The 26227-nt window shown below is 48.1% G+C and overlaps 1 protein-coding gene across 11 annotated transcripts in view; it reads right to left on the bottom strand.

Annotated features, from left to right (window-relative positions):
- Nucleotides 1–26227, bottom strand: part of ATP11A (ATPase phospholipid transporting 11A) — a 184143-nt gene that overhangs the window by 11310 nt on the left and 146606 nt on the right. For all 11 annotated transcript variants that reach the window (XM_058438082.1, XM_032151380.2, XM_032151382.2 and 8 more), the window contains 9 exons: nucleotides 19271–19452; nucleotides 15947–16198; nucleotides 14402–14576; nucleotides 12553–12655; nucleotides 12183–12328; nucleotides 11011–11070; nucleotides 10028–10155; nucleotides 7919–8054; nucleotides 1200–1265 (listed from right to left, as the gene is read on the bottom strand). In XM_058438082.1, coding sequence (XP_058294065.1) covers nucleotides 1200–1265; nucleotides 7919–8054; nucleotides 10028–10155; nucleotides 11011–11070; nucleotides 12183–12328; nucleotides 12553–12655; nucleotides 14402–14576; nucleotides 15947–16198; nucleotides 19271–19452 — 1248 coding nt within the window. The remainder of the gene's footprint in view (nucleotides 1–1199; nucleotides 1266–7918; nucleotides 8055–10027; nucleotides 10156–11010; nucleotides 11071–12182; nucleotides 12329–12552; nucleotides 12656–14401; nucleotides 14577–15946; nucleotides 16199–19270; nucleotides 19453–26227) is intronic.

Genomic DNA, 26227 nt, shown 5'->3' with positions numbered 1-26227 from the left:
GCCCACACAAAACGGCTCAGGAAGACAAAGCCACACCTCACACCACTCAGGAAGACAAAGCCACACCTCACACCGTTCAGGAGACAAAGCCACACCTCAAAGCCACACCTCACACCGTTCAGGAGACAAAGCCACACCTCACACCGTTCAGGAGACAAAGCCACACCCCACACCGTTCAGGAGACAAAGCCACACCTCACACTGCCCATGGAGAGGAAGAATGTGGGGACGCCACAGCCCTGGGTCCTGGGGAAGGGAGCCATGGATGCATTTCCCAGATGGTAGCTTCGGGGCCACAGACCAAGGTGTTGTTTATATCACCACTGAAGAAAGTCATTCAGATTAAGGTGTTCTTTATGTCTCTACCGAAGAAAGTTACTTTTTAAAATTTTCTTGAGACAGAGTCTCCCTCTGTTGCCCAGGCTGGAGTGCAGTAGTTGGATCTTGGCTCACTGCAACGTCCCGGGTTCAAGTGATTCTGGTGCCTCAGCCTCCCAAGTAGCTGGGATTATAGGTGTGTGCAACCACGCCCAGCTACTTTTTGTGTTTTTAGTAAAGACAGGGTTTTGGCATGTTGGCCAGGCTGGTCTCGAACTGCTAATCTCAGGTGATCCACCCACCTTGGCCTCCCAAAGTGCTGGGATTACAGGCATGAGCCACAGTGCCTGGCCAGAAAGTTACTTTAGAATCAGGTGTTGTTTATATCACTGTCTAAGAAAATCACCTTAGGAATGTTTTGATATCACTTTTTAAGACTCAGTCTGATAGGTTTTGAGATTTCATAATGATATATTCTATATAGAATTTCACTGGACTTTAAAGAGTGAAATTTTTCAAAATACATTAATTTGTTTCAATTAAAGTGTATTTTGATGGCGCTAAGGGGAGGGCTACTTGCCACTGAAAAGAATTCTAGCCTGAATTCTTTCACGAAGAAGCAGCTTGCTCCCGAGGTTACCTGCGGTGTAGCTCTGAGGTCTGCACGCGGGGTGGCTGGGTGTGCTGAGTGGTTGTGCATTACTTGTCTAAACAGCAGGATGAGGATGCCCGGGGGTGCCCCAGGAGCCAGCCAAGGCTGGGTGCAGAGTGGCTTCCAGCCTCAGTACGGAGTTATAATTCCGAGAGCTCAGAGCACGTGAGGCCTACACTGCAGGGGTTCACTGTGGCTGGGGGAGGAATGTGAGCACAGGACCACTTACCTTTAGTGTGACTGTGAACACCATCACAGTGAATACCAGCGTCCCAAATGTCCAGTTTCCAAATATCTGTTTGGGGAAAATAGTCCAAGTCATCTCATTTTTATGTATTTTTTTTTCTCTTTCACAATCAAGAGTTTTAGAAAATACACCTCATTTTTCTTGCATGCCAACACTTCAAACCCCAAAGATATAAGCACTGTATTTTCTTATTATCACATAAAAGAAGATGCAGCAGCCCCCCAGAGCACGGCAGGACGCCCCCATTTCCCGGCTGCAGTTCTGTGGCTTGGTGATGGGCTCAGAGCCCACCTATCTGGAACTTGCTGCCCCCTCTTGACACTGCTCCTGCTCAATGCTCTCAGCCACCACAGACGTCGGTCCCAAGGCCTCAAACTGAGCACAAAAACTCCCTCACAGCTGGCATTTAAATATCCACAATGCAAACTTGGGTACACGCGAACCTCCTTTTTCTGTTTTGTGTTTTATGTAGAAGAGACGGTTGCCTGATTACACAGCTACATTCCACGGGTTTCAAGAACAAACTCATAGATTGTGTCTGTTCCCTTCTGAACTCAGCTCAGACTCCTGCCTGCTGTTGAAGAACAGCCGCGGGAACGTCCTGCCAGTAAATGATCAGGGGAAACACCCCAGGCACCCACGCAGAGGGGGAAGCCTGGGGGCTTCCCTCGGGGAACCTCCCTCAGGACAGAGAAGACAAGCCGGCAGACAGGACAGGGCTGGACAGAGGCTGCCCCGCGTGCGGCCAGAACCACAGATCCGCCAGCAGTCACGCCCAGGTGGCCGTGGAGGAGGGAAGGTCAGTGGGACCCAGGAGCTGCCAGCTGGTAACGCAGCCCAGACACAGACAGACCTTTGAGGACCGCACACCCAACCCGTGAGGACCGCACGCCCGACCCGAGGACCCTGAGGACCCGTGAGGACCCTGAGGACAGCGCGCCTGATCCGTGAGGACAGCACGTCCAACCCCTGAGGACAGCGCGCCCGACCCGAGGACACTGCACCCGGCCCCTGAGGACACCGTGCCCGACCCGTGAGGACAGCACGCCCGACCCGAGGACACCGCACCCGACCCCTGAGGACCCGTGAGGACAGCGCGCCCGACCCCTGAGGACAGCGCACCTCTCTACCGCACGAGGCACAGGCCAGAAAGGGCTGCTGCCCAGACCCCCTGCCTTGGGGAAAACCCCCGACTGGAAACTTGTTCCGGGAGAACCCGCTTTCCTTCTGGACGCTCCTGCGCTGTGGCCCAATTTCTAGTTTGTCGGATTCCGTGAACTGCACCTTGCAGGGAATTTTATTTTATAAAGAATTAAAAAGTGGGCCGGGTGTGGTGACTCACACCTGTAATCCCAGCACTTTGGGAGGCTGAGGTGGGCGGATCACGAGGTCAAGAGTTTGAGACCAGCTTGGCCAACGTGGTGAAACCCCATCTCTACTAAGAATACAAAATTTAGCAGGGCGTAGTGGCACATGCCTGTAATCCCAGCCACTAGGGAGACCAAGGCAGAATTGCTTGAGCCCAGGAGGCGAAGGCTGCAGTGAGCAGACATCATGCCACTGCACTCCAGCCTGGGCGACAGAGCAAAGACTCCCTCTCAGAAAAAAAAAAAAAAAAAATTAAAAAGCTGGAATACAAATGGCTGTTCTTCAGAATTCATTTTCAACCAAAACAATATACCTATCACCATACCCCTTGATTCAGCTGAGGTGAGGGTGTGGGCTACAGTCCTCCGACATGGTCAGTGGGATAACATCTTACTTGTAGATTCTAGAAAAAAGTGTTAGGACCTTTTGTAGTGAACACCGGCTTCTTAGGGGCCCCCATCAACACATCCTTCAGGTTTTCCCTCACTTCCTCATCGTGATCAAAAGTGGGCCTCTTCCTTCTGGTATGGAAATGCCGGGCCTACAATGTCACTCAGATCCACACACGCTTGTGGTTCTCGGCCGGGGCAGCCTTGTCCCCAGGGACACCTGGCAGTGGAGGAGACATTTGTAGGGCGTGGGGTCTGCTAGCTTTGGATGGGGGGTGGAGGGGCTGCTGAGTGCACAGGACAGTGGCCCATGAGGATGTACGTCTGACCCCAGTGTCAGCAGAGCCCGGGTGAGAAGCCTGTTTCGCACTCACCAAAAAGCGCCGTCTCTTCATGGCTTAACTTCTGGGGCAGGAAAATATCATGCCTCTAGGAACAGCTGTGGCTTGGCAGCAGCCTACAAGCTCATGTGGCCAGCAAGGTGCTAGAGGGCAGGAGGCTGCTGTGCTGTAACTGGAAGCTAACGCTTTCAGCCAACTGGTGCCTCCACAGCAGGTGAGGGCGGCTTTGTACCCAGACAACCACATTGGCTGGGCCTGAAGGAAAAGCCCCTCACACTGCCCAGCTCTCCTCTTCCTCCCCCAGGCCTCGCCTCCCAACACAGAACTCTGAAAAAGTTAGATGGCAGCAAGACATGAAAAAAAGGGCGCCCTGTGAAGCAGTGTGTGTCACCAACAGCGCCACAGGTGATAACTGCAGTCAACTCACACGGCCTCCTCACTGTCCCCTTTCCCTGCTGTGAGCCGAGAAGCTGCCTTTCTAAGCTCCCAGCTGGGGCTCCCTGGGTTTAGGGGGTCATGGCAGAGCTGGGATGAGGAGTCAGGCCTCAGGATGCCTGGTCCTGCAGAGCACACGGGCCACAGCTGTAAGCTTTATAGGTGAGGAACAAAGCACAGCTATCGTGAATCCAGAATCAGGCATCTTGGGCAGGGCCCCTGAGAAACGCTGACCCATTACTGACCTGTGTCCACGTCCTCTGGAAGCTATCCTGAAACGCATCTCTGGAAAGCCCTCTTATTCCCTTGGTGGCCTGAAGTGGGGCCCCCAGGTGAACTGCCGTGATGTGGTTTGGCTTTGTGTCCTCACCCAAATCTCATCTCAAATTATAATCCCCACGTGTTGGACGGAGAGCCTGGTGGGAGGTGACTGAATCATGGACGTCCTCCTTGCAGATCTCGTGACGGTGGGCGAGTGAGTTCTCATGAGATCTGGTTGTTTCCAAGTGTGTAGCGTTTTCCCCTTTGCTCTCTCTCTCCTGCAGCCTTGTGAAGAAGGTCCCTGCTTCCCCTTTGCCTTCTGCCATGATTGTAAGTTTCCTGAGGCCTCCCCAGCCATGTTTCCTGTGCAGCCTGCAGAACTGTGGGTCGATTCAACCTCTTTTCTTCCTAAATCACCCTGTCTCAGGTAGCTCTTTAGAGCCATGTGAAAATGGACTAACATGTGCAGATAGTTTATTATTACAATTGCTGGTCGTTATTTCCATCGGATTCTCGGGGTGGCAGGCATCCCTGGGACACCAATCTCCTTTCTCAAAGGGCTGTTCACAAGGACCCTTTTTTCCCAAGTGACATCAATGCCATCCCCAGTGAAGCTCCTGTTTCTGATTTCTGCAGAACCCTGTCCTCATGCAACAGACACACCTGAGCCAAGAATATGACCGGTACGAAAGCCTCACTCCTTCAGCAGATCTGCCTCTGGGGCTGGCCACCCTCCACCACTGCAGGCTAAGCCCCATGCCCCCACTTCCTCCCTCCTTTGAGAATGAGTATTCCTATAGAAGCTTTCTGCTCAAAAAAGCCCTCAGACAAGACCCATTTAACTCTGATGTATGAAAACACCCCACGGCCAGCATAACTTGCGCCTTCTCAAGGTCATGGTCACGAGTGGCATCCACTGCCTCCCCTCCCTGTGCAGATCCCTCCGCCTCCCACCTCACCCATACGTGGACCACTCGTGTTTCAGCTGTTCTCACTGCATCCTACGTCTATCAAAGCACATTCCAAGCTTTTAACCATTCACTTAGGAATGTCTTGCTGTTCAACAAATAACTGTTGTCTTTGCATTCTCATTGTGGCATCAAAATGAGAAGTTACTATGGCTTACGATGTCAGTGCAGAAAATGCTCCACTGGTGAACTTTTGAAAGAGATGTCCATAATTCTATTGTTTCCCCAATCCTACACAGGATCTATAGACATTTCTGTAGAATAATTTAGGTCTTTAAAACAAAGTAGCTCTCACCCAAGAACAATCAATCCCAGGGAGCTTCTGGACTGTAACCCCATTGGGAGTATCTTGGTTGGAAGGGAAATTCTCAGGGGTGAGCACCCTAACCCCAAATTGCTACGTAAGGACCAAGAGGGCTGTCAGCCACTAGGACTGCCCCCAAGTTCCCTGAGTGCTGGCATCACCCCAGGGCTGAACGCGGGTTCCGTGGGGGCTCAAGGTACCTTCCAGGACGTAGCCAGGGGCTGGAGGGTACAGCCGGAAGAGACCAGGAAACAGGAACTAGTAGAAACCCTTGGATCCCAGGAAGGCAGCAGAGCCACAGTGCCCACTGACCACCAGGTGCAGCTGGCTGGGGACACGCCAGGGCTCCAGGGATCCGAGAAGGCGGAGATGCTGCAGAGACCCTGCCAGGAAGGCTGAGAGAAGCCCCTGGCACTGCGTTGCCAGCACCTCATTCAGGAGCACAGCCAGGCAGCCCTCCTAGGACAGTGGCGCCCGTATCCTCGCCCCTGAAGTCCATCTCTGGGGGCTCTTGGGAGGCACCTTCACATTCATGCTGAAATTCAGAACTAGAACAACCCAGAGGCCGCACCGGGCAACACCATGAAGTCTGGTGCCGGACGTCTGGGTGTGACCCAGGCCCTGCCCCTCGGGAGCTGACCCTGCACAGAGTGTCTAGTCTGTCCGCACTTCTCTTTCCTCAGCTTTCACATGATCTGAACGTCCAGCTGAAAGGGTGGTTGTAGTGAAAAAGGATGGTGTTTGTGAGAGAAAACTGGAAAATCAAGTGCGGGAAAAAGGGGACTTGCTATCGCCATCAGCAGCCGCCAGGAGCCTGGAATCTCAGTGCTCAGGACACTACCTCTTAGTTCTCTTTAAGGGCTATGCAAGATGCTTACGTAAGCCCAACCCGGAGGAAAATCTCATAAAAGATACAAAAGAGTCAACAGGTAGCTCTATTTGATGACATTCATGGCCTAGTGGCATTCAGGAATTATTCAATTAAAATAAACGAAGACAAAGAATAAATTCTAGAAAACTTAAAGCTTTTAAAACAGTGAAATAATATTTGAATGGATTCTCAAGATCGACCTGGTAAAAATTGATTTAAGTTATGACGAAGGATAACAGCAGTGTTTAGTAAAGATAAATGAAAACGACTAAAGCAGGTAAACGGTGCACAGGACACAGAGCAGGACTTTTATGTTTGAATCCAGCAGTCTGAGGGACAAACACACAGGGAGAGAGAGGTCAGGCTAAACAAGGAACAAAGCCGATTTCTGTTTAGAAGTCACCCAGAAGGGGCTGCTGAAGAGGGACTTTCTCCGAGGTCAGCGCTGGTGTTTGCTTGTACGGCTAAATACCTGAGGCATTTAAGCAGGGATGGCCTCTGACATCTACTGAATGCCTGCTGCGGCTCTCTCAGGAAGCACAGGGCCCCACCGGGCCTCCCACACATGCCTGTGCTGCCTTTAACTTAAAGTCGAGGGAAGCTCCCATGAATCCAGTCAATTCGGAAAACATCCTTGACTCAATGGGCCACCCTGACATGGAAACCGAGGGAACACAGCAAGGATGTGTGTCAGGAGGCGCACACACCCTTCTAACACAGAGCTAGCTCCGGGGTGAATGGGGCAGCAGCGGCTAACAGCGTTTCTACCGACAAAGCACACAGGAAGTCACGTTTGAAAATATTTTCAAGAAATATTTCATTTGTAATGCACTCCAAAAACACAGAGAAATGACAAACCCACGATTGTCTTACCATATGTGTGTTGGTAGTCATTACCTGAGGGTGGGAAGGGACGCCAGTGGCAAAAAGAAAAAAAGCAAGATACAAATAAAACAAACCCCCAGGGGTGAGGCAAACAACCAGAGAGTGAATGTCCGCTAGAAAACTACAAATGTATTAATCGCAGAGGAAGCCGACTAAGTATGGTGCTCGGGGAAATCTAACACAGGCTCAACGTGGAATTCACTCCCACATCAAAAACACAATGTCTAAATGGTATAATTGTACCACTAGGTAACGAGCTGATGGTGAACTGTAAGTTACAGAGATAAAGTCTGAAAACCTCAGCAGGCCGGCCATGCACGGTGGCTCACGCCTGTAATCGCAGCACTTTGGGAAGCCAAGGTGGGCAGATCACCTGAGGTCAGGAGATCGAGACCACCCTGGCTAACACGGTGAAACCCCCGTCTCTACTAAAAATACAAAAAGTCAGCTGGGCGTGGTGGCGGGTGCCTGTAGTCCCAGCTACTTGGGAAGCTGAGGCAGGAGAATGGCGTGAACCCAGGAGGCGGAGCTTGCAGTGAGCCAAGATTGCGCCACTGCACTCCAGCCTGGGTGACAGAGCGAGACTGTCTCAACAACAACAACAACAACAACAAAAAAAACCTCAGCAGGACATTTCCTTACAGCAACACTGAACACTCAGGTAACGTGATCTTTAAAGCAACCCAGAGCTACGCACATGTGGTGATGGACCCCGCTGGAAGCTGCATGAGCTGCACTGAATTACTGCGCATGTGGTGATTGACCCCCCTGGGAAGCTGCGGGAGCTGCACTGAATTCTGCTTTGGCAAAATCATCATATGGGCTTGGGAGGGTTTATTCCTAAGCAGCTAAGTCAGCGCGATTGAGCTCCGTACTGACCTGCCCGTTGCTTGTCACAGTTGTATTTTCAAACACGAAATAAGCACCAAAGAAGAACACCAGCGCGTCAAACAGTCCCAGGAGCGTCCAGTAGATGAACACACGCCAGCGCAGCAGGGCATTCTTGGCGACGTCCCTGTGTGAGGAGAAAGGTGCACAGCGTGTGTCCTGGAGAATCAGGGCCCGGCACCTCCCCCGGGCTCTGGGGTGGCCATCCCTGGACGTTGTCTTCATGGGATAAGATGTGTGCAGCCAGTAAACATCAAGTTTGTGCTCTGGCCACAAATGTGGCATGTTCGTCACAACCAGCATTTCACTACCCACTCGTGTCTTTGGCTAACTTTTGCTCAGATATTTTCTCTCTCATATTCACTGCAATATCGTCATAGGCAGAGATGCTGTCACACGCTGCTGCTTCTGAAAGTAACAAACAGAGAACACAAGGCACACACCTGACATTCACTGAGCTTGTGACACCTTATGCCTGAAGTGACACCTTATGCCTGCTGTGACACCTTATGCCTGACGTGACACCTTACGCCTGACGTGACACCTTACACCTGCTGTGACACCTTACACCTGACATGACCCCTTACGCCTGACGTGACACCTTACGCCTGACGTGACACCTTACGCCTGACGTGACACCTTACGCCTGACGTGACACCTTACGCCTGTTCAATAAGACAGAATTTGCAGGATTCCTTTCAGACACATGTCTAGAACAGTGTATCTTCTCCCGTTTTCTTAGATTTATTCCCAATTATTAAAGATGTAAAACAAACTCAGAAGTTTGCCTTTTTATCGTCGTCCTTAGTCACCTACAGTGATTATTTTTGGATCCAAGCCGTCAAGATCCCACAGAATGGCTAAATATTCTGAAGAGGGCAGTGAGGCTGATGCATGGATTCCTGAGAATCCCAGGCAGGGAAGTGAGTGGTCTTGGCTATGGTGGTGGATGCAGGAAACAAGCATGTGAGAAGACTGCACAGAACTGAACACACACATACCCGTGTCAGGTACACACACGTACATGAGTGCAGGGAAAGCTGGGTGATCTGAATAAGGGAACAGGTGAAGGGCACCAACATCAATACACTGGATGTGATGCTGGATTGCAGTTTCTTGCATGTCACCATTAAGGGACATGGGATCAGAGCCCACGGAATCTATTATTTCTTACAACTGCATATGGATGTGAAATTATTTGAAAAATAAAATTTTAATTTATGATAGGGTTGGCTGTGTCCCCACCCAAATCTCATCTTGAATTGTGGCTCCCATGATCCCCACGTGTCATGGGAGGGACCTGGTGGGCAGTGATTGAGTCATGGGGGCGGTTTTTCCCATGTTGTTCTCATAACAGTGACTAAGTCTCACAATATCTGACGGTTTTACAAAGGAAAGTTCTCCTGCACACGCTCTCCTGTCTGCCACCATGTAAGACGTGCCTTTGCTTCTCATGCCTTCTGCCATGATTGTGAGGCCTCCCCAGCCATGTGGAACTGTGAGTCCATTAAACCTCCTTCCTTCATAAATTACCCAGTCTCAGGTATGTCTTCACAGCAGGATGAAAATGGGCTAACACAATTTAAAAGACCATGGAAAACAGTAACATGCTGAATCTGCCATAGACCTTGGGGGGCATTTCTGAAGCAGAAAAATATCTCTTCCATATTATTAAAAAAAATAACTTTTTGGGAGAAAAGACACCCTGAAATCAGAGCTGTTAATTTTTCTTTTTTCTCACTGAATAGAACACACATGGTTTTAAAGGATAACTTAGGCCACAGATTCCCTAGGGTCACAACGAGGAAGACACTTTTACCCCGGCTCCCTCAGGACTGTCAGAAAGCACTGGAAAGTGCAAACTGGCTCCACACAGACGTTCCAAATGCAGCGTAAACCATCCAGCAAGACTTGAAGAATCTCCATTTGAACTATGTTGCTTCCAGTTTAAACAAGCTCCTGACCAAGCAAGAGTATCAGCAGATGCCAAATGCTTCTGGCCCTTAACTGGGGTCTGCCAGGTGGCTACTGGAAGGAACCGCCAGAGTGCTGCCTAGTTATTCTCTCTGCTCTCAGGAGAGGCTGTTTGGAGGATGGTACCTGTACAGGGTCGGGTCTCTCTTGAGCACGTCGATGCCAACATGCTGCTCCATGAGGCTGTACAGGAGGATTGGCAGGGAGGTGAAGCTGATGTTGTAGAGGGTCAGATATGCAGTGTCGTACAAAGTCTGTAAGAGGAAAGTCACAAGGGAGCGGCACCTCAGTGCATTGTTACAAACTTTTTGGATCTTTTGATTAAATGTATTTTCTTTCTGAAATGCATAGAAAGACCAGAGCACTTTTCAAAGCTTAACGATATAAACTAGGGTCTGTGATATCAACTGTGATTTCAGGATGAAAGTCACAGCTGGCAAAAAAGCCTAACACTGACTCATCCCATTCTATCAGCACAAACTTCAAGGAAAAAAAAAAAAAAAGGAAAAAAGTCATAAAAAACATTTGCAATTCTGATTGCCATCTTCAAGCTTCAGTGACTCTGGTCCCAGTCACTTCCCACGAAGACAGTTCGCCCGCCAACCACTGAGCACACACGTGACAGAAGGAGGTGTCCATCTAGGGCAGATGCTCGGGGAAACCTTCCCAAATGGGAACCGTCTTCTTCCCCTACGAGCACATTGCATGTGTTAACGTGCCAGGCACTGGGGTGGCCCATGTCCACAAGGACCTCGAGTTGGAGTTAATTCTTGCAGTGGCATCAGGACGCCCAGCCCGGCACTGCTGGGCCCCGAGGAGACCACATCATCACTGGCCCGCATCCCAGGGCCACAGCAGTTTCACAAGTCATGGAACAAGCGGCCTCCAGGATGGCAACTCCTCAGCTCCGTGCCCCCCCCCCCCCCCCACATGCCTGACCCTTCACCCCTGCCTGACCCTTCACCCCCGCTTGCTGCTGGGCACCCTGGCTTCCTCGTGGTGCCAGGGAGTGCTGCTCATTCCCAAGTCTCCTCTCCCCATGGCAGCCACCCACTGGGGGAAGGAAAAGAAGGCTCAGACGGCCTGTCCCTGAAGACCCTAGGACTGACCTGTTGTGAAAACCCACAGAAGAACTGGTATAAAAACTGAGGGAAGATGAAGCAGACGTTCTGAAAGGCAAGGCAGAACTGTTAGTTCGGTGACGGGACAGAGGGAGGCAGCCGCCACCTACCAACGTGGCCCACCCCATGCGGGAGGAGGGATCCACGTGCGCCCAGCGTGCGGCAGAACAGCACTAATGGGTTCTAGAAAGCTTTCTCTTATTTCAGGGGCAACTGAAATGCACATGTGACCACGTTTTGGCCACTCAGGACAGACAACGTACAGGGGAAATTTGTTAGCTCCAAGAGAAACAAGAAGGCAATGCAGGTATCAGTATAAACGGAAAGAATTGAACTGCACAGTGAATAAGGAATTCTAAAATATCCTTCCTCAAACATTTCCACCTGAAAGGTTCTCACTGGTTCCACACTCAATTCTGTGGAGGGGAGAAAAGGGCTGGGGGTCTCCTCCCATGGCACGGCAGGCCCTCCTCATTCTCAGGGTTACATTCCCAGACCCCGGGGGGATGCAGAATCTGCGGATGATCCTGAACCCTGTCTACGCTGTAGATGGGTATGTGTGTTCCTACACATACACACCCATGATACGGTTTAATTTATAAAGTAGGTTCACTAAGAAAGTAACAATAAAACATAGAATAACTATAATAATATACCATAATCAAAGTTACATGAATTTGGTCTCTCCCTCCTCCTCTTAAAATATATTATTGTGTCGTATTCACCCTTCTTCTTCTTGTGATCTGTCAACCTTGTCACCAAGACAGCTACAGAGTGACTGAGGGGCAGGTAGTGTACACACAGCATCAGCAAACTGGACAAAGGGACAAGCCACATCCCGGGAAGGTGACAGCAGGACGGCATGAGACTTCATCACGCTGCTCGGAATGGCATGCAATTTAAAACTCAGGAACTGTTTATTTCTGCAATTTTCCATTTGATATTTTTGGGCATGGGTGGACTGTAGGTAATAGAAACTGTAAAAAGCAAAGCCACGGCTAAGCGGGAGATGACTGCAATCAGATTTACCCCTTCCTTTCTGACAGTTGCCACTTGGAGATCAACGACCTCTTGTGGCATCAAGTGGCTCAGACAAGGGTCGTGCCACCCTGTGCGTGACCTGCTGCTGAAACCGTGAGGGGGAGTGGCGATCCTCCTACCTTATAAAAGAAGTACTGCACGAGCTCAGATATCCTAATGTAATAAAAATGCCCGTGAACAAGCAGCATCTTCTTCAAATGCTTAAACTTTGGGATTGCATAGTCGCTGTTCCTGGCAGCCTGGCGGCCTTCCTTGCCGATGACACCTAGAAGACGGAGGTGAAGGAGCTGAAGAAACGCTTTGTGTATACCACGCACAGGGCAGGGACGGGGAGAAGAACGGATGAAACCATCATCACGAGCCTTCCCGGTCACACACGAGGGTGGTGATGGGGGTGTCTTGAATGCACCTGCATGTCGCCATGGGCCTTTGTCTAATGGAGGGGTGACCTGGCCACCAGGACGTGCCAGCAGCAAGGACGAAGCTCACCTATGCCCACGTGTGCTTCCAGAATCATGCTGACATCGTTTGCACCGTCCCCAATTGCTAACGTGATTGGGTGCTCCTTTGAAAGTTTGATTAATTTAACAATCTGCAAAAGAAAAAAATGCGGAATTTATCTTCTGTTTCACTTCTGAACAGGTTATTCATTCGCTAGGCAGAAATAACAAAGATGAAAAGTTAGCCTAGGCAAATAAAAAAATTTTCTACTTAGAGCTAATTTACACCATTCTGTCTGTTTTCTCCATAAAGGATAAAACCTTTTTCATATTGAAAGCAAAACAAAATAAAGTAAAAGAAACGAGGTATGATTAAAATGACGTGAGCTGGAAAAGGCTGGTAGACAAACTTTGGTGGTGGAGATGTGAGATATATGAAGTAGTTTGTGGTTATTGTTATATTCATCTATTTAAATATATGGAAAAATGTGTAAATACTGGGAAAACATATTTAAATATACGGGAGCAAATGTGAACCCTGCATTCTGTTAGAAGAGATCACTATTCCAAGGTACTTCAAGCTATTTGGTATAAAGCATCTATTTCTAAAAATAAACTATTCCTAATGCTATTTTAATTTTCAAATTTGTAACGTGCAAAATCAAATATGACAATTTTACGTAAAAATAATTTCCAAGTTTTTAGCCGATTTCTTTATAGTCTTTTTCCCCCGCCATCTATGTGCCTAAAACAGTTCAGGCCATAAGACTGAAGAGATGGGGGGAAACATGTGGGTGCCTTCTTGTTTCAAGATAGGAAACTGAAACGCAAGTTAATTTGTATGAAATGTTTCAAAAGCCAGTTGAGAACTTAAAAAAGTACTATGGAATACATGAAGAGCAAATGGCAAACCCTTAGTTGCTGCTCCGTTCGGGAAGCAAGTCTGTAAGGTTTATGTGCAGTGACACACGTGAGGGAGAGGAGGACATCAAACTGTCTTCCTCTCATGGAAGGTCTGTGAATGCTCTAGGCTCAACTTGTCATTCTGAGGACCCCGGTTCTGGGTTTTTAATGAAATTGACAGATTAGTGCACTCACATGCATAAAAGCCTCAACTTTTCAGCTCCTTGGTTTCCAGAGTTTGTGTGAGACGTATTTTACCTTAACCATTGGGTTGCTCTGACCAATTATGGAGTTATTCATGAACAGTTCAAGAGAAATTGGTCTACCGTATCTAAAATGTGGTATAACAAAGTTGGAACTTTTCTAGGCTTCCTGGTATCAGAAAGACATCCATGTTTACACGTATATTCCATAGTGCTTTTAAAACCATTTAAAGAAAAAACTTCAGGTGTGTGTTTCCCACAACAACATGGCCGTGTGAGACGTTTGGAGTTTGATGGACAAGACAAGTTGAATCCTCGTGGCATTTCCCAACTGCAGCCTTTTCGGCAAATTATTCCAATTTGTAAAGCTGATGCCCTTATTCATCTGAGAGGGTTATTCTGAGGCTAAATGCGTTCGTATCTGTAGGAGGCACACACTAGGTGCCCAATAATGTCAGCTCCCTTCTCTTACACCTTTAGTGTAGATTCTCAGGAGTGACTGAGATAGCTTTTTTTTTTTTTTTTTTTTAACAGGAGTCAGCCAGGGCAGCTGTCCTGGCCGCTGCATCTGGAAGGGTCATACATCTGACTGGTCAACACCCACTAATGACCGAGGCTGGCCCGACAAGCAAAACAAGATCAGCGTTTTAAATCTCTATCACAGTTGCTTCTATTTTTAACAGGTGGTACCCTGCTAGATTTTTTTAACAATCCGAGGTGGTGAGACCTAACGGACGGTGTTCAGTGTTTCAGACGCCCTGACCACCAGCTGTCGAGGATGGGTGGCAGCACCTGGGCCTTCTGCAAGGGCGCCATGCGGCAGCAGAGCACCGCGCTGCAGCTCCGGCAGATTTCCAGGAAGAGCTCCCTGTAGTTGCCGGAACTCCCGTCTTCTCGAGGCTTCATTATCAGAGACAGAGCAGCTCCGTCGATAATTAAACCGTAGTCCTGCATATCTGTTGAAAGTCTGTTAGAGTGCGCAAGTCAGAAAGATGGCTCAATCACTGAATCTATAGACTTTAGAAGACTGTATTTTTTGGATATCGACAGATGCTACAAATCCATGGGATTAAGAAACTAGTGTTTCTTGTTTTACCAATACAATTTTTATAGTATTGAACGTAACACCTTTCTCAACATTTAAGAGTGTATTTTATGAAACATTCTTATTTTAGGTAAAGCAGGTGCACACTCTCTTTGTGGACTCGTTAAGTCCCTGTACTTTTGAAACAACAGGAAGGCGTCCATCTTGTGGTCTAAGAGCTTGGTCAGTCTTTATTCTCAACCTTCTTGGTCATGGTCTTTACAACTAAGTCCTTGGGTTTCTGCCTGGATGACCTAAGTTGGAAAGAACGTGGTCATAATCTCCTCCTTGCTGGGTTTCAAAATGACAAGGAGGCTGGATGCGGCGGCTCACACTTGTAATCCCAGCACTTTGGGAGGCCAAGGCGGGTGGATCACCTGAGGTCAGGAGTTCAAGACCAGCCTGGCCAACATGGTGAAACCCTATCTCTATTAAAAGGTGAGCACTTTCAATCTCAGCTACTTGGGAAGCTGAGGCAGGAGAATTGTTTGAACCTGGGAGGCAGAGATTGCAGTGAGCCAAGATCACTGCACTCCAGCCTGGGCGACAGAGTGAGGCTCCATCTCAAAAACAAAAAACAAAACAAAAACAAACCTCTAATCCCTAAAAGGAGTTCTGCAGATTGCAGATCAGGTAGAGGGAATTATCTGTGCTATTTATGAATAACTTAACATTTGTGTAAATTAGAGAGCTGCTTTCGCTTTATCTACATGAATGAAACTGAAATGATTCAAATAACATCTATTCTCAGATAATGCATCTAACACCAGTAAGGACAGCATCGATAAAATGTATCTGAATAAACTACTGAATATTCTTGGGAAAAAAACAACTCTTGGGCATGTACTGCTTTGTCTTAGACGAACAACCATGCATTATTAATATCTCCACTTCCTCCAGCAGATGCTTGAAGGTGCCTGAAGCAGAGCCCCTAAGTCTCAGAAGCAGATGAGAATTATCTCACTCAAAATATTTTATGAATCATGTCTTTTTGCATCTGTTAGCCGGCAGTGTGAAACTGAACATACACACATACACACACATGTGAAAAAGACACGTCACAATTGCTGGAAAAAACAGCCCGTTTTGTTCCCAGTGTTCACCTGACCTCTAAGAAGCTGGCGTTAATGCCCCAGGGGAGAACTGAACTCCCAGTAGAGACAATGAGGTTCCTCGACTTGCAGGTGAAGGCCACTGGGTCTGAAGCCCCATTTGCGGGAGTGTGGGGGCGGGGGCGGGGACGCACTGCCTACCCAGAGAAGTTGTCCCTGGTCAGGCTCCCGCTGTGGCGCAGGACCGTCTTGCTCAGCTCGAACAGGACGTCGTGCAGGCTCTGCTCCTCGATCCTCTTGGTGGTCAGCTCCAGCAGCTGCGTGTTCCTGCGGAAGAGCTTGCAGGCGTAGCATGTGGCCGCGGCCGTCTCCATCTTGTCTCCCGTGAGAACCCAGACCTTGATCCCGGCCTTCTGCAGGGCCTCGATGGTGTCCGCAGCTTTCTCCTGCAGCCTGAGGGAGGCAAAACCAAACACAGCATAGAGAAAAGTCAGTGCTGACCCAGGAAATCCAAATAAGGAACTGCAGAAACTTGCAAAGCTGTCAAAATATCGTAGCCCCTCAAAATCAAAACACTCCACACCGTGGCTCATGATCTCACCACAAAGTACTGAAGCAGCTTCTGAAGGTCTGAACTAGTGTTTCACAGCGAAACACTTCATAACAGCAGAGAGATAAACATGGATCAAACATTTGAGAAGTAAAGGGCTGTCTTGTGTCACTGACGTCTGACAAGCCTGGCAGTTTTGTGTGTAGGTGGGACTCACTACCTGGGGAGGGTTTCAGGAAGTTATAACCACCAGCAAAAATGTCTCAACCATGGAAAGATGGGATCTGGACTCAAGGTGGTCAGGAATATTCACTGTCTTTTGTTTTGTATAAACTGTTCTAAGTTTGTCACTTAGAACCCACTTGGGGTCCAGGTACCTCTAAATAATATAAAATACTGAGAATAAGCCTAGTGATTCTATGGCCAACAGGTACCATGGGCTTGCCACATGCCAGGCCCAAGTGACACTTCCTATGTGCAATCTTTCATGTGTACCACGATGTCACAAGGAAGGACATTAGTATCACACCCATTTACATACGGAAAACCCAAAGCCTGCAGACGCTACAGAAGGTATCCGGGGGTAAGTGGCTCTTCTGACACCAGTCAGGCCACTTCCCTCTCCTTGGAAGATCTGGGGTCAAACTATGTTTGCCTCACTTTGGGGCCTGCATTTTTTCTAGGTTTTAGACTTTACTTTCGTGTGAAGTAACGTGCCATGCTTCTAGAAAGTATGAAAGGAATGGATTTAAATTCTAACTGGAATGATCTGGTTAGGTTTTGGGAAGAACTTCCTAGCTAAAAGTCTCAAGATCAGACAATCATAGTATTCTATAAATGGAAAAAATGCTTGTAATTTTATGTGTGTGTATGTATATATGTGTGTGTGTGTATATGTGTGTGTGCAAATATATATATATAGAGAGAGAGAGAGAGAGAGAAAGAAAGCGAGCACGAGAGCGAGAGAACGCCTTGTTATGTCACCCAAGCTAGGGTACAGTGGTATGATCTCAGCTCACTGCAGCCTCCAACTCCTGGGCTCAAGCGATCCTCCCTCCTCAGCCTCCCAAGTAGCTAGGACAACAGGTGCCTGCTACCGTGCTTGACTAATTAAAAAAGAATTCAAGAGATGGGATCTCACTATGTTGCCCAGACTGGGCTCAAACTCCTGGCCTTAATCAATCCTCCTGAATCAGCCTCCCAAAGTGCTGGGATTACAAGAGGGCTCCACCGGGTCTGGCCCTGTTTACAAGCGTGCTCCACTGGGCCTGGCCCTATAATTCGATTCAAAAGGAAGCTGAGGCTCAGAGATGTTTTGCACTTGCTGACTGGAGATTTTAAGGAAATAATTGATAAGCAAGCATCATCACTTCGAAGCCACTGAGACCCCCCAGGAGGCATTAACTCTCCACTCTCCTGCATTCCCAATCCGGTCAAGTCAACCTGCCCCCCGCCCCAGGGGCTCCGTCCCATCTGCTCTGCCGGAGGCATCCCCACGCTCCTCCACCACGGCCTCTAAAGGTCGACCCAGCTGCTCCCCAGGCAAACACCACCTACGGACGCCCCTCTTCTCCTGGACAGACAGCAGGTGAGTGACTGGCCACTACAGCAAGGCCCCAGCTCCCAGCAGCACCAGGAGCAAAGCCTTTCGGCAGCTGTGGCCCTGCGCTCTGAAGCCTTCCTGCGTGCGAGTCGCGTTCTTTACACGGTGCTCTGTGCGCTTACTCTGGACTGAACAGGGGAGCGTGACTTCAAAACAAAACAAAACACAAAACCACCAAACCAAAACTTCCCGCTTGGCCTAATACTCCATTCAGATCGAGAACTCAAGGAATATTTGTTCCACACGCTCAGAAAATGCAGGGTTAGTGATGAGGATTTCAGTTTTGGACCAAAATGGATCTTAAAGACTTTCAAACTTGATGCTTTTAACCTCTTCTAGGAGATAAACTCCCAGTGAACTTTCTGAAGTTTCTGCTTCATTCTCATCAATTGGGGCATTTTTTTTTCTTTCTTCCATTCCTACAAACCACTGAAATCCATGCCTTTCACTCAGCTCTGAAGGCACCATGTGGACCAGACGACTGTTTCTTAGTGGCCTCAGCCTCAAACAACTTTCAGTCCCCATTGTGGAGCTGGGGAACACTGGCAGCTCTTGCCTTAGAGGTACCTGAAAATCTGGAATTGGTAATTTTGCCGGTTATGATGATTATTAGTTTTTGTAATTTTCTACTTCATTAAGTTTTTTCAAGTAATGATAAACACACTGAGTATGTAATAATCTAAGAAGTTAATACCAGTGTTTGGAAAGAACTAGCAACAAGTTTAGGAACAGAGTTAGTTGTTGATTCCATTCCAAAGAGTAATTACAGTCAGCCATGTCTGCTCATGCCTGCAATTCCAGCACTTCCAGAGGCTGAGGTGGGAGGACTGCTTGAGGCCAGGAATTTGAGACTAGCCTGGGCAACATAGTGAGATCCCATCTCTACAAAAAATATAAAAAATTAGCCAGGCATGGTGGTATATGCTTGAAGTTCTAGCTTCTCAGGAGGCTAAGAAGGGAGGACAGCTTGAGCCTAGGAGTTTGAGACTGCAGTGAGTTGTGATGGTGCCACTGCACTCCAGCCTGGGCAACACAGCAAGATGCCACCCTTTAAAAAAAAAAAAAGAAAGAATTTGTAAGAGCCCTTCTATCTTGCCTGTTCATAATATGATATGACAAAGCTATTTTCACTACTTCCTAGGAAAGTGTGCTTTCAGGCATCTTATTCATGGACAACAAAATATCCCCCAGGCATGACCTTCCTGACATGACTCTAGCGTGTGGCAAGACACCTAGCCTCTCCCTGAGCAGCAAACACGCCCCGTCGGCTGTGCGGACGGCCTCCCTCCCATCCACTCGCCCTCACACGCCCCGGGCCATCGGCCTGCATCCCAGTCTGCCTCTCAGGACGGGATGCATGCGTTTACTTTACCGGTCCTCAACAGCCGTAGCACCAAGCAGAGTAAGATCTTTCTCTATTTGCTCATAGGCTTCTGCTAACTTTTTCTCTCGATCTTGAAGGGCCACTTTGGCAGCCTGCAGCAGTTTACAAATGCCTTCATATTCTTCTTGGATCAGCCTTTTATAAGCAACACACAAAGTTCGGAGCCCCTCCTGCAGAACACAATGCAGCATTTAGCACGAATTCAAGATGTCACTTGCTGAAATATTACGCTCCACAGCCTTCCCAGTATCCCTTCTCTCATTAGATTAACTAACCCAGGAATTGTAACCCTTTCAAAACTTACAGTACTAAGTAAACAAAGAAAGAAAGAGTATAACCCAACCAACTCTTGAAAGGAGTAAGTCATCAACAAGTGAATTATTTAAGTCCACATTAAATACCAAGAATCATCATGCATCACAGCATTTTCAGACTAGAAAGCCTGGAGATAAGTAACAGAAATCAGGGTCATCTATCAAAAGATAAACTTTGTTCCTTTATTTTGACAAATGCAGAGTTAAATTTAACCTTTTTTTAAGGATAATCATTTGTAATTTTATGGGCAATATCAAGTGATATTTCTAAAGTAAACATGTTTTATGCGGGAAGTTTGTAAGGTAGGTTGTTCTTTCACAATGAAAGAAACCTACCAGGTTATTTACCAAAATCACTGGTTGCACAGGAACATAAGAAATTAAGAATCACAAATTCCTTACTGTGATCATCATTCTGGATATCACCATACAGAGAGAATGTAGCCGCCACCAGCAAGACACAAGGAATGGGGGCAGAGGCTGAAGCGGCCACACAGGGGGCGGTTTACAGATGAACCTCTTCATTCAGTCAGTCAAGGCTGCTGAGCGCGACCGTCACAGAGGTTCACCTGATCATCTAGGGTGTTCCCCTTCCGTTTTCCCTGCTCCTTCAGCCCCAGCCCTACTGATAATAGTAAAAGAACCATAATCCTCCCAAATAACCATTTTAAAATCCGGCAGAATGATGGTTTTTAAGAGTTCAAACAATGTTTTCCATTATATGAGATGAAGCGTCCCCTAACTCTCAGGGAAGGCTCATATTTATCACTAGTTCTGGACCTCTTAACTCATGTGAGGGACAGAATTGCCACTGGGTCAATGGCTCTCATGGCCCTTGAACTCTCAAAAGCCAGAAGTTGGGAAAGGGGGAGTTGAAGAAGTCAGAACACAAGACACGGTCTTTGTCTGCCTGAGTCCTGTTCTCCAGGAACATTCTGGAACTCCTTCCTTCCCATCCTCCAGATATTGTCTCCTGGTCAAGAATAAGTGAGAAGCCAGTGGACCCGTCTCAGAGGAAAGCAGCACTGAACAGACACTGCTCAGCCGCCCCAGCCTCACCTCCTGCTGAGCACACGACCTTGCAGCTTTCTGCTCACGGGTTTGCCTCTATTGTTAGGCACTGGGTTCTCTGGCTGTGGGCGCTGTGTCTGACTTCATCACTGAATCCCTGGCACACAGCCAAAACTCAACAACTTTTGCTGAATAAGTAAGTGGTTGAAATTAGATCTTTTGTGCACCTGTTGATCAAGTTAGAGATTGGAGACATAAATGCGAATTGCAGAATGAATTCTCCGACTTTTCCTAAGAGGCAATAAAACATACAAGATATATAGCTTCAGTCTGAAACCAGAAAAACTGCATAACAAGAAAATGGCTTTACAGGATAATAACCCAAAATGGTCCCAGAACTTAGGTTGCTGTGAGTGGTAAGCAGAAGCTTTTGGAAATAAATATGTTCCTGCTTTTAAAAGTCAATGAGGGACTTTCTCTTGTGGTAACACAGAATATAAATACTTTTCTCTATTCCTCCTGCTAAGTACTACAAAAACCCTGCACACAGCACATAAAACAAAGCCAGATAAATACCCTACAAGAAAACTGTAGAACAATATCCCTTAGAAATATAGATGCAAATGTGCTCAACAAAACACCAGCAAACTGAATCCAATGGCACACTGAAAGGATCATACACCACGACCAAGTGGGGTTTATTCCAGGAATGGAAAAGTGAGTCAACATATGAAAGTCAATGCAATGCATGACATAAATCCCACATGATCATCTCAACTGATGCAGAAAGGCATCTGAAAAAAATCCAGCACCTTTTGGTGATAAAACCACTTAATAAACTGGGGAGAGAAGAAACCTCAACGTGGTAAAAACCACTTAAGTGAAAAAACCAGCAGGGCATGATGGCTCACGCCTGTGATCCCAGCACTTTGGGAGGCCGAGGTGGGCGGATCGCCTGAGGTCAGGAATTCAAGACCAGACTGGCCAATGTGGTGAAACTCTACTAAAAATACAAAATCTCTCTAAAAATACAAAAATCTCTACTAAAAATACAAAAATTAGCCAGGCGTGGTGGTGCATGCCTATAATCCCAGCTACTCGGGAGGCTGAGGCAAGAGAATGGCTTGAACCCAGGAGGCAGAGGTTGCAGTGAGCCAAGATTGTGCCATTGCACTCCAGCCTGGGTGACAAGAGCAAAACTGTATCTCCAAAGAAAAAAAAAATAAAGAAAAGAAAAGGAAAACCTACAGCTAACATCACCCTCCATGGTGAAGGACTGAAAGCTTTTCCCTAGGATCAGGAACAAGACGGGGATGCCTGCTTTTGCCACTTCTATTCAACAGAGTATTAGATGCTCTAAGTGAGAGGATCAGGCTATAAAGAGAAAAAGAAAGTTTCCACATCAGAAAGGATGCCATTCTAAGGCCTATTTGCAGATGACATAATCCTGTATCTAGAAGACCATGAAGAATGTGCTCCCCACTAACTGAATTCAGCAAAGACTCAGGGTACAAAGTCAACACACGAAAACTAGCGGCATTTCTATACACTACCAATGAACAATATGGAAAGGAAATTAAAAAATAATTCCACTTACAATAGCATCAACAAGAGTAAAATACTTATGAATAAATTTAACAAAGGAGGTGAAAGACTCGAGGCTGAAAAATACCAAAGTTTGCTGAAAGAAATTATAAAATACCTAAATAAATGGAAAGATATCCCATGTTCATGGATTGTTAAGATGACAACACTACCCAAAGTGATCTACTGATTAAATGAAATCCTATCAACATCCCAATGGCTCTTCCCTCCCGCTCTTCCTCCGTTTCTTTTTTTGAGACAGGGTCTTACTCAGTTGCCCATGGAAACATGCAGTGGTGCCATCACGGCTCCCTGCTGCTTTGAACTTCTGTGCTCAAGCAATCCTTCCATCTCATCCTGCCTAGTAGCTAGGACCACAGATGTGTGCCTCCACCCCTGGCTGATTTTCCTTTTGTATGTTTTGTAGAGACAGGGTCTCGCTATGTTTCCCAGGCTGGTCTCAAACTTCTGGCCTCAAGTGATCCTTCTGCCTCAGCCTCCCAAAGTGCTGGAATTACAAGTATGAGCCACCGTACCTGGCCCCCAGTGGCATTTTCTGCACAAATGAAAAAGCCCATCCTAAAATTCCTATTAAATCTCAAGAGGCTCAGAATAGCCAAACCATTTTATAACAGAAGAACAAAGTTGAAAGACTCACGCATCCTGGTTTCAAAGCCTGCTAGAAACTGACAGTAATCAAAACGGCGGGAACTGGGATAAAGACAGACAGAGAGAAAATGGGATGGAACAGAGAGCCCAGAAATAAACCTCCAGGTAAGTAATCAAATGCTTTTCAGCAAGAGTGTCAATATCACTCAGTGGGAGAGGAAAGTCTTCACCAAATGGTGCTGGGAAAACTGGATAACTGCATGCAGGGAAATAAAGTAGGACCCTCACTTTACAAAAGACGCAAAAATTAGCCAAACATGGATTACACTCCTAAATTTAAGAGCTAAAACTAGAAAACTTATAGAAAAAAACACAGCGGTGGCAAACCTTCATCATCTTGGATTTCATAGCAGTTTTTTCGATATGACAGCAAGCACAGCCAGCGAAAGGAGAAATAAACTGGATTCGAAGGACATACAGGCCCCTCTGGACTGTTTTTCTACTTATTTTAACTTCTCCTAAATCTATAATTATTTCAAAATAAAATGCTGCCAACCGAGGGGGCCCTGCAAGTGCCCAGCTGACTACCCGGAGAGCTTCCAGGCTCAGGCTCGGGCAGGGGAACGTAGCCGGAGCCAGTGAATTCCCTGAGTTATGGGGCAAACCTGGGTGTGAAGGGAACAAGCACCAGAGTTCCTAGGACGGAGTGGATGCCAGAGGCTGTGGACGGCCCCTCAAGCACCTGCAACTGTGAGGAAGCTCCTGGAGGCCAGGAACAAACCATTAGGAGAAGGGTGGGAGAGCCTGCTGCCAGGAGGCATGGCCACTCACCAGGCACAGTGCTCAGGGCCTGGCAGGCCAGGGAGCACCACCCAGAGCAGGCACTGCTGTGGGTCTGCTGGACATCACGAAGACATGGCCTGAAAGGAACACTGTTCCCAGGAACTCAGCCGCACCCCAGAACAAGATTTAAGACCTCCAGGAGGACCACGACACCCAGCATCTAACAAAGCTCACAGGCAGGCATCCGGCCACAGGCCACCATCACACAGGGGCACCGTCCCTACCCCAAACAAGGGGACTGTGCAACCACTGTGGCTGGCCCAGAGCTGGCAGCAGGGGTGCAGTTAGTGAAGAGGATTTAAACAGTCACCGCAATCGTTATCACACACGCCCCATGTTAAGTAGGGGCATGAGGATACAAAACCACGCTGGCGGAATTTCTAGACACGAAAACTCCGATGTTTGAGGAGAGGGGTGTCCTGCGTGGGGCGCTGACAGGTTAGACGCTGCACGGGAAAGACTCGTGATGTGGCAACAGAAACTGTCTCTAACGCAACGTGGAAGCCTTCGTAAGCGGTGAGACAACATCCGGCGGTCGAGTACACGGGCCCCGGAACTGCTGGAAGGGAGCGGGCAAGAAAAATATCTGTAGAATAATTGCTGAAAACTTTTAAACTTGATGAAACTCCACAGATCCAAGATACTCAAGACTGCTGAGCAAAGAAACACAGCATCACTCCACCAAGGCATCCCATCACGAAACACCTCAAAAGCAGCCAGAAAAGGCAAGCTGTGGAAAGAGAAATGAAGACGCTGTGACAGGAGGGTCCCCAGGAGAAAAGGACACATTGGCTCAGCCCCAGACACGCACAGCAGGCGGCCCGCAGCAGCTGCTTCCACAACAGCCCAAACTGCAAACAACCCAATGTCTACCAACAGGCGGAAGAATCAAGAAACTGGTCCATCCGTAGAAAGAACTAGCACTGCAAGTGCCCGGCAAATGAACTAGTGCTGCTAGAGCTGGCAACTGGACTGGTTAGTACTGCTAGTGCCTGGTAACTGGACTGGTTAGTACTGCTAGTGCCAGCAACTGGACTGGTTAGTACTGCTAGTGCCTGGTAACTGGACTGGTTAGTACCGCCAGTGCCAGCAACTGGACTGTAGTACTGCTAGTGCCGGCAACTGAACTGGTTAGTACCGCTAGTGCCTGGTAACTGGACTAGTTAGTACCGCTAGTGCTGACAACTGGAATGGTTAGTACTGTTAGTGCTGGCAACTGGACTGGTTAGTACTACTAGTGCCTGGCAACTGGACTGAGTAGTACCACTAGTGCCTGGTAACTAAACTGGTTAGTACTGCTAGTGCCCAGCAACTGGACTGGTTAGTACCACTAGCGCCCAGCAACTGGACTAGTACCACTAGTGTCTGGCAACTGGACTGGTTAGTACTGCTAGCGCCCAGTAACTGGACTAGTATTGCCAGTGCCCGGCAACTGGACTGGTTAGTACCGCTAGTGCCTGGCAACTGGACTGAATAGTACCACTAGTGCCTGGTAACTGGACTGGTTAGTACCGCTAGTGCCGGCAACTGGAGTGGTTAGTACCGTTACTGCTGGCAACTGGACTGGTTAGTACTGCTAGTGCCTGGCAACTGGCCTGCATAGTACTGCTAGTGCCTGGTAACTAAACTGGTTAGCACCGCTATTGCCCGGCAACGGGACTGGTTAGTACCGCTAGTGCCTGGCACTTGGACTAGTACCGCTAGTGCTCGGCTGCTGAACTAGTACTGCTAGTGCTCGGCTGCTGAACTAGTACCACTAGTGCTCGGCCGCTGAACTAGTACTGCTAGTGCTTGGCATCTGAACGAGTGCTGCTGTTCATCACAACAGAAATGAACAGGCCCACACAGCTGAGTCTCAGCAGTCATGGGAATGAAAGACGCCGGATACAACAGCCACCTTTTGTGATTCTGCTGATAGGAAGCTCCAGAAGGTGGGCACGAATCTGCAGTGATGGCAAGTGGAGCGGTGGTCTGCAGCGAGTGGGAGTTGGCAGGGATGGGAGTATGAGGGCGCAAGACAGTCTCTAGGGTGAGGGATGCGTCCCCTTCCCAACAGGCAAAGCCTCCACGTGTGTGTTTGTGTGTCAACGCCCTTGCTGCTCTCGCATTTTAAATATGTATAGATCAATGTATGGCAATTACATCTCAAGAAGGCTTTTTGAAACAAGCAGCAAATGGACTTTAAAATCATCACAATTCACATAATCCATGCGCCTACTCTCCCGGACAGCAGCAGTGGGGATCTAGCAGGTGGAAGATAGATCTGGGACTCAGGCCATGAAGACCCTCCATGAAGGACCAGTCACCTGTGACCTGTAGCCACTGTGAGCTCAGTGTCGCACGGCGACCACATCACAGCAAAGCACAGCCTTGTGCTGTTGGAAAGCGAGCTGCAGATGGAGCTGCCCCCTCAGGAGTCCCCACACGCCCCTGTACTGAGGCTCCTTGTGCGTCGATGCGCAGCATGCTTGTGCTGCTCGGAGGAACCCGCTGGGCTTCCACCCTGCAGCTCTGTGGCTGGTGGAAGTCAGTGATATATTTTCCAGATCCCTCACGGAGAAGTTCAACAATCCTTAACCTGCTG

The sequence above is a fragment of the Hylobates moloch genome, unplaced genomic scaffold (assembly GCF_009828535.3).
Source record: "Hylobates moloch isolate HMO894 unplaced genomic scaffold, HMol_V3 SCAFFOLD_4, whole genome shotgun sequence".
Taxonomy (NCBI): domain Eukaryota; kingdom Metazoa; phylum Chordata; class Mammalia; order Primates; family Hylobatidae; genus Hylobates; species Hylobates moloch.
Note: the sequence above shows the minus strand (reverse complement) of the source record. Positions and strands in the feature narration are given on the sequence as shown.